This window comes from Temnothorax nylanderi, unplaced genomic scaffold (assembly GCF_030848795.1).
Source record: "Temnothorax nylanderi isolate EJ_2023f unplaced genomic scaffold, tnyl_v1.0 TNYL_tig0334_pilon, whole genome shotgun sequence".
NCBI classification, from domain to species: Eukaryota; Metazoa; Arthropoda; class Insecta; order Hymenoptera; family Formicidae; genus Temnothorax; species Temnothorax nylanderi.
The window spans coordinates 147,020-156,282 of NW_027249396.1; the positions used below are offsets into that span (position 1 = coordinate 147,020).

Sequence of the window (9,263 nt, forward strand, 5' to 3'; positions counted from 1 at the left end):
TAGATTAGAAAATTGGAACGATATACAGAGTTACGTAGAAATTAACGCGTACTACGATAACCCGAATATTTACACGATAATTAAATTCCCCGTGGTAGCATACCCCGTGTATGAAATAATAAGAACGACACCATTACCCGTCTATAACCACGCGAATATCTTTACATTTTTAAGAATTACTCACAACATCTTAGCGATAGATAAAGAGAACCATAATTATATAACGTTAGAAGAGCGTGATTTAAACAACTGTAAACGAAACGGAATAAAATATATATGTAACCGAAACCACCCGGTATACTTCATAAAAGCCGACGCACCATGCGAGGTGCAAGTTTATGTAAAAGCGCCAGGATATGTAAATACCTGCGAAAAACGTCAAATATTGTCAAATGTAACCTTATGGATAACACTAATCGAACCACAAACGTGGCTGTTCTCAACGCCGAAAAAACAAAAGCTAACGATTCAATGTAATGACCAGGCGGAACAAAAATTAGAAATCGAACGAACAGGAAAAATAAGTATAAATGAAAATTGTAAACTAACTACACCCGACATTATTATAAAAAGACATTATTACAAAAAGACAAACAAATATGAAACAAATACAAATGCACTTAGCAGATTTTAATTTAACACTAACAAACGAAAATAAAAATATTAACGAACAAGCGAAGAAGGAAATTAGATTAGAACCTGTAATTAGGAATCCGAACGAATTAATGGAACTAAGTTTAGACATAAACGAAATAAATAAAGAATTAGAAAAATCCCAAGATAGCATAATAAAAAAATCCTTATGTCATATACCCCGTAGGATCGACCCTGACGATTGTAATTATATTAAGCGTAATAGGAATAAGTACCTATGTAATAAAAAGAAATAAGAAACAAGTAAGCGCCCGACCGCACATACAGAGCGATCCAGCGATGTTATATTAGAAGATAAGAAAAATGTAACCCCATGAAAAAATAAAAGTGAATAAAGCACCCCGATAGAAATAAAAATAGGATATGCAGCGAAAATTGTAACGAAAACTACAGACCGTAGTTTCCTTCTCTCAAAGGGGGAGGGATGTTGCGGCCCCAAATTAATATTACAAAATAGGATTAAGAAACATCCCTTATGAAAAAGTACACTCAACTTTGATGGTTAACACTCAAATTTGGGCATAAGTTTAGTGTTTGTCATCAAAGTTAAGTGTCAACACTTAAATTTAGGTGTAGATTGAGTGTTGACCATTAAGGTTTAGGTAAATTGTGGGTTTAATCCTCAATGATGAGTGTTTATTGGGAGTTTATTCTCAATGATAAGTGTAGGCTGGGGATTAAGCCTCAATGTTTAGTGTAGGTTGGAGATTGATCCTCATCGTTGGATGTTGGTTTGGTGTTAACAGAGTGTTAACCTTTAATGTTCTATGTCGATTTAATCAGTGTCGCCATGATCCCTTTATCGTTGGGTGTCGTTTAAATGTTATTGTGTTAATTTTCGTTAAGTGTCAATTGACGGCTTGGTTTATTGGAAAAGTGTTTCAGATAAAAGTTGAAAGGTTTGAAGGGGGCCAATAGACGATCTTATTGGATTTTGGATCCAGGGCCTGTATTGAGCCCAACAGGGCCTAAGTTAAATTTTTTAAATAAAAACCCTTATTTTTTATTGTACCATTTTTCTAGATAATACTTTTATATAATATATAATACTTTTTGAGATATTCAAGGAAAACTTGGTAACTTTTTCAATATATATTTAGCTTGTGATATCTTGATGATCGTTTGCCAGAGAAAAAAGTGGTACAGAGGACTTTTTAACTTAATTTTATTTCAAAAATATGCTGTTGCAATAGTATACTCCAATTTTTTTTAAATATTTGTGTATGCACCTTCTTGGAGTGTTTACAAATATTTAAAAAAATTGGAGTGCTATTGCAACAGCATATTCTTAAGACAAAATCAAGTCAAAAAGTTCTCTATACCACTTTTTCCTCTGGCAAATAATTATCAAGATATCATAAGCTAAATATTGAAAAAGTTACCAAGTTTTCCTTGAATATCTCAAAAAGTATTAGGCAAATAAAAGAATTTTTCAAACAAAAGTTGTTCAAATTAATTAATAGAGAAAGATGGTACAATAAAAAATAGGGGTTTTTATTTAAAAAATTTAACTTAGGCCCTACCCAGCGAGAAATGACCCATCGAATCGACGTCTAATTGACGTCGAAATCATCGATATTACATTATATCGAAATAATGCTCGAAATTTGAAGCTTATATTTCGATGTTTGTGCTATATGACATTTTTTAAAAGAAGAGATTATTTGTGACTGTTAACGATTACGTTAACGTGAAGGAACGTGCGCGTTGGAGAGGAGCGCCGTCCCTGAACGTGCTCGAATATTCTCGTTGGGAATCGCGCTTCTTGCGAGCTATGGAAATCGCGACACGCGGCTTACACGTGTTACTAAACCGTGTCGACAGGTGATTGGCCGAGACCGATCAGGCGTCTTTCGGGAAGAGTCTAACGCTCGCGGGAGCGCGATCCCCCGACGAGAGAGAGTCTCCGACCCCGCACCGAAGCGGTCGTACACATCGTTCGGTTCGAATCTCGATAGTTACGGAGAGTGCTCCGGTGATTCGTTGCTCCACATCGTGCATCCCGCGCCTCCCGTTCTCCAGAGCAGGCTGCCGTGATCGCGATTCCTGCGTTACTCCAGACCTCGTCTCCGGAGCACGCCGCCGTGAATGCGACCAACTCGTGCGCGCATCTTGTGCATCCCGCGCCTCTCGTCTCCAGGGCAGGCCGCCGTGACTGCGACTAACTCGTGCGCGCATCTTGTGCATCCCGCGCCTCTCGTCTCCAGAGCAGGCCGCCGTGATTGCGATTAACTCTTTCGCGCAAATCAAGATTGTGTGTCACGCGCCTCTCGACTCCGGAGCCGGCCGCCGCAGCCGGCCTCCAACTCGCGACTCGTTTGCACCGTTCAAAAGGGAAGCGCCACGTGATCGCACCGTGCCGCTCTCTCCGACAGATGCGATTTCGCGCTTGTGACAATGCTCGTCATGCAGTGTGCTCGAAATAAAATGACTTTGTGAATAAAACTACTCGACCAGTGTGCTCGAAATAAAATGACTTTGTGAATTTAACCCTGTGCGTCGACGTTCCGCATCCGTTCTCTCCTTTCACCTTTAGGCGCACCAATCGGAGCGCGTCCCGGCATTCTCGCCCGGCGTGTCGCATAATCCTTCGAGTCAAATCTCGAAAGTGACTCGTCGAGCAAACATTTAGTGGTCCTTCGAGCCGGATCGAAAGGTGAGGTGAAAAGGACAACGTCGCATTATCGTGAGTGCTTCTTAGCGGCCGTAAGAAATACGGCGCGAACCGACGAGTCGCCGCGCCTCGACGGATCACGTGATCAATCTCGATCGTCGCGATCGCCGAGTGTACGAGTCGTCGATTTTGAGTCGCTCGTCATCAATAGCTCACGCTCAGTATCCGTAAGTGGGATACTCAGCCACTCAGCGCGCACTGCACTCGGACTTTACAGAAAGTTCTCGTGAGTGATTTTGAAAATAAGCAAATAGTGAACATTCGAGCTTTCGTTACACGAGAGTTCATTTTGAAAATAAGCAAATAGTGACTTTGACAATTATGTGTTTCTTTAATAAAAATCTTGACTCAGTGATCGCACGTTTCCTCGATTCAGTGGTACTCTTGACATTCGATTGCATCATCGGGGTACCGTCTCACTTTGTGTGCCATAAGTGATCGATTTACGCCGCTTATTCACCATGAGCGACTTCGAGGAGCAAAGGGCCCGGTTTCGTTCAGTGGCGAACGCGCTCGACAACTTTAAGAAATTTGGACGCAATAATTACACTGCGGCGAAAATTCACTCTCGAATCAGTTCGCTTAAAGAAACATGGACCAAGTGTGTACAGGGCCATGCCCTTCTCCTGCACGCTCATCCACACGGCAAAAGCGAACATCCCTACTTCAATGACGATCAGCTGGAGGCGCACGAGGAGATCTACCAAAGCACCCTCGACTTCATGACTGATTGGTTGGAGGAGTTGGAGCCGTGCGTAAGTCCAAATCGTTCGCTCGAACACTCATCATTTTTTCATCGTCCGGATCCAACATCGCTCTCGCTGAAGCATTTGCCGCCGATTCAGATGCCTCCATTCTCCGGTCTCGCTCACGAATGGGAGACGTTTCGCGATCGATTTCAAGCTCTCATTATTCAAAATAAAGAACTTAATAACTTTTCGCGTATGCACTTTTTATCGTCGTGCTTAACTGGCAGCGCTCGAGATGCCATATCGGGCATATCTATTACCGCCGATAATTTCAGCGCCGCCTGGAAAGCCCTTGTAACTCGGTTCGAAAATAAGCGCAAGCTGATCGAAACGCACGTGTCTACACTTTACAATTTAACTCCGATTACTTGCGAATCTGCGTCTGATATACACGCTCTACGCGATAAAGCGGATCAAGCAATCTCCGCTCTCAAACGTCTCGGTCGGAACTCCGATCAATTAGTGAGCGACTTTTTAGTATATTTCATATCTCACAAGCTCGATCCAGCAACACGACGCGCGTGGACATTGAAATGCGGCCCTGACTTAGAGCCCGCAAGGTACGAAGATCTTACACAGTTTCTGTCAGCTCGTGCTTTCGCGCTCGAAGAGCTCGCTCCAAAACAGTCAAATAAAAGGAGATACAATGTTAACGCGAATAATGCCGCGACTTCGGATCAAGCTCAGCAACGCTGCGAAGTCTGTACTCAATCGCATTCAATTTATAAATGTAGTCAATTTATTGGGAAGAGCCCGACTCAGAGACTCGAACTAGCCAAGAAGTTGAAACTTTGCTTTAATTGTCTCGGTTCAAAACATTCCATTCAGGATTGCTTGAGTAAATTTAACTGCCGTGTTTGTCAGAAGCGACATCACTCCTTGCTCCATCTTGATTCGGCTTCTTCCTTATGCGGAAACGCGGTTTTAGCGGAGGATGCCGCGGCGGCCTCGGCGATCAACCAATCGGACACGCCGTCAGCAATCGCGATGTCGGCTGTTGCGTTATCTGCGACTCCACCTGCGGTGTTGCTTGCGACCGCGAAAGTGATCGTTCGCTCTCCGGCAGGACGATCAACAACCATCCGAGCCTTGATAGATCAAGGGTCAGAAGTGACGTTTATTACGGAGAACGTCGCACAAACGTTACGCTTACGGAAACTTCGTACGTTAACAACGATTTCCGCGGTCGGTTGCACTGATGCGGGTATATGTCGACGAGCAGCCGCGATTACAATTCAATCACGTCATGAACCCTCCGCCAAATTTACTGCTACTGCTTTCATACTTCCGTCCTTGACAAGGTACGCTCCTCGATCCTCGGTAGCTGTCTCCTCTTGGAGTCATCTTTTTGATTTGCCTCTCGCGGACGACGATCCAACGGGCTCCACGCCGATAAAAATGATAATCGGCGCCGATCTATACAGTCGAATTTTGCTCGACGGCTTACGCAAAGGAACAAGTTCCGATCAACCTATCGCGCAGAAATCTCATCTCGGTTGGATCGTTTCCGGACCTATTAATAATCCTAGCCAACCAGCCGCTAGAATTAATGTATTTCACTGTGCATTAGAAACCGCGATCAGCAAGTTTTGGGAAATCGAGGAGATTCCACACCGCGCGATTCTGTCCCCCTCTGAGGAACAATGCGAACGCCATTTCGCCGAAACTCACTATCGATCGGCAGACGGTCGATATATCGTTCGACTGCCCTTTAAAGGGAATCCTCCAATTTCAATTGGAGAGTCGCGATCCATCGCCATTCGACGGCTAAACTCGTTGAAACGGCGATTTAACGCAACGCCGCAACTCAAGGAAAAGTATTCTGCCTTCCTTAGTGAGTACGAGCAACTTGACCATATGAAAAAGGTCTCTCCCCCTGACTCGACTAATACCCAGACGGTTTATCTACCCCACCATCCCGTCATTCGCGAATCAAGTTCGACCACGAAGTTGAGAGTCGTTTTTGACGCCTCCAGTTCAACGAACAACGGCACCTCGCTCAACAGTCATTTAGAGACCGGGCCAAAATTGCAAACCGATCTGTCCGCAGTTATTTTACGGTGGCGACAACACAAATACATCTACACCGCGGACATCGCGAAAATGTACCGCCAAATTATTGTTGACCCGCGTGATAGAGACTATCAAAGAATTGTGTGGTACGACTCCACCTTTAATCGCGTTCAAGACTTTCAAATGATTACGGTGACTTACGGCACAGCCGCCGCTCCGTTCCTCGCCCTGCGCGTTTTAAAACAATTGGTCCTTGATGAGGGCGCAAACTTTCCATTAGTTGCGCAAATTCTAATTGACGACACCTACGTGGATGACGTCTTATTTGGCGCGGAGGACATTCATCTTTTGCGTCACATGCGAGATCAGCTATGCTCTCTCCTGTCACGAGGAGGGTTCACATTGCGCAAGTGGGCTAGTAATCAGTCAGATCTTCTCGCCGATATTTCTGAAGAGGATCACGGGTTAGCCGGTCACAAACTATTACATCTAGACGATCATTTAAACATATTAGGAATTTCGTGGAACCCATCCACGGACTCGTTCCAATTTAGAGTCTCCCTTCCAACCACGATCCCGCAAACTAAACGCTCAATCCTGTCAACAATAGCCAAGCTTTTCGACCCCTTAGGCTGGGTCACTCCAGCAGTAATACAAGCAAAGATTTTCATGCAAAGCCTATGGCGATCGAAGTTAGATTGGGACGACGAGCTCCCCCCGTCTCTCAAAAGTAATTGGGAAGCAATTCACAATAATCTGTCCTATCTGAATAATGTTCGAATTCCTCGATGGACAGGAAACGGATCGAACACTGTTCGCCGTGAACTCCACGGATTCGCAGACGCGTTCACAGTAGCCTATGCCGCTGCTGTCTATTTGCGCGTACAATCGCTCTCCGGCGATATCTCGATTAGCTTGATTTGTGGAAAGTCGAAGGTGGCTCCGCTTAAACCTGTGAGCGTCCCGAGACTTGAGCTGTCAGCTGCTCATTTACTCGCACGACTTCTCGAATTCGTACAAAACACTCTGCCATTCAAGGTTTCGGCGCGCTACTGTTGGACCGACTCAACTGTCGTGCTGGCATGGCTCAGCGCGCATCCCTCCAAGTGGAAAACCTTTGTTGCTCATCGCGTCTCGGACATACAGACACGTTTACCAAACGCCGAATGGCGTCACGTTCCAACAGCCGATAACCCTGCGGATAGCGCCTCGCGCGGACTTTCCGGTCGGGAACTCCCATTATTCTCCCTCTGGTGGAATGGCCCGTCGTGGCTTCGCTTACCTTCATCCGAATGGCCGCAGCCAGTCGAATTCCACTCTCAGGACGAAGCAAAGGCCGTGACGGTGCAGATCGCTCAAACGTCTCCACCCTGGGATCTAGCCACGCGTTACTCAACGTGGCCGAAATTATTAAGAGTAACCGCTTATCTCATAAAATTTATAACTAATTGCCGCAGCAAACAGTCGCCCGATAGTAAAACTCCGCGATCCACAGCCATAGCGCGCGAATATTGCGACAAAGCCAGACGTTTCTGGATTCGAACAATTCAGTCCGAGACTCTATCCGAAGAATTAAACGTCCTTATCAAAGGCCAAGCGCTTCCCTCAAAAAATAAACTGTCGTCTCTTAATCCATTCTTAGATTCCGATGGAATCATACGCGTCGGAGGACGCCTACAGAACACTCCGCGCCCGTATTCCGCACGACATCCTATCTTATTGGTGTCTCACCCCATTGTGATCCTAATGATCCGACAGCTACACGCACAAGCTTGTCATTCCGGAGTTCAATTAACTCTCGCGACGTTACGACGAAACTATTGGCTCCTCAACGCTCGCTCAATGATCAAGCAAGTAATCTTCCAATGCGTCCCATGTACGCGTGAACGCGCCGAGGTGCCCTCTCAATTGCTCGGTCAACTCCCTCCATCACGAGTCTCTGCCTCTGCTCGTGCCTTTCTGCACTGCGGCACAGACTATGCTGGCCCAGTGTCTACGCGCTCATCGCCAGGTCGCGGCATAAAATGTCGAAAAGGATACATAGTCGTGTTCGTCTGCCTTGCCACTCGGGCAATTCACCTCGAGCTTGTCAGTGACCTTTCAACTCCCGCCTTTGTAGACGCATTCTCTCGCTTTTGCTCGCGCAGAGGACTGCCTTCCGCCATGTATTCCGACAACGGAACGACGTTTGTAGGCGCTGACGCCCAATTAAAAAGGGCGTATCGCGACGCCCTCAACAACCCAGATTTTCTTAATCAAACCGCCTCGGACGGCATTTCCTGGCACTTCATCCCCCCTCACGCCCCTCATTTCGGAGGACTCTGGGAAGCCGGTGTCAAAAGTGTAAAACACCACCTTCGCCGAGTTCTCGGAACTCACACCTTGACCTTCGAGGAATTCACTACGCTTCTTTACCGCATAGAAGCATGTCTCAACTCAAGGCCGATCGGGCCATTAAAAGACACGTTAGACGACTACGAGCCGCTTACACCCGGACACTTCCTAATTGGCTCCGCAATCACGCTCAATCCTGAACCTTCCGTTCTATCCACGAACGAAAACCGACTCTCCCGGTGGCAGTTAATTCGGCACATGACGGAACAATTCTGGAAAGTGTGGCAGGCGGATTATGTGAACACTCTGCAGCAACGCATTAAATGGAAAACAGTGCAACCGTCGGTGAAAATCGGTACAATGGTGCTCATTAGAAATCCGCTGCTCCCCCCGTGTAAATGGGAACTTGGGCGTATAATTCAATGTCATCAGGGCTCGGATGGATTGGTGCGCGTCGTTGTTGTGCGAACAGCGCGCGCCGAGTACACTCGACCGATCACCAAGTTGTGTCTTCTCCCAGTCGAGATCAACAAGCTCGCGGAAGACCAACCTGATCTCGTCTCAGAAAGTCAGCCTAATACTTAAATTGATGACCGTTCCTAATTTTGTAAATAGTGTACATAAATTCTTAGTTGATAAGTTAGTTTAATACTCCCGAGTGGTCATGGCGGGCGGCGCTCCTCTTCTAAACTCAGTAACTTCAAGAAAACTCCTTCATCGAAACTAACGTTTCGAGGCGGGCGGTTTATGTTAACGATTACGTTAACGTGAAGGAACGTGCGCGTTGGAGAGGAGCGCCGTCCCTGAACGTGCTCGAATATTCTCGTTGGGAATCGCGC

General features: G+C 46.0%; 1 protein-coding gene across 1 annotated transcript; it reads left to right on the forward strand.

Annotated features, from left to right (window-relative positions):
- The first annotated feature begins 3,789 nt into the window (after positions 1 to 3,789).
- Positions 3,790 to 9,009, forward strand: LOC139781397 (uncharacterized). Its single transcript, XM_071720254.1, has one exon. It carries the CDS (start codon positions 3,790 to 3,792, stop codon positions 9,007 to 9,009), a length of 5,220 nt encoding a protein of 1,739 aa, XP_071576355.1.
- Positions 9,010 to 9,263: the final 254 nt, after the last annotated feature.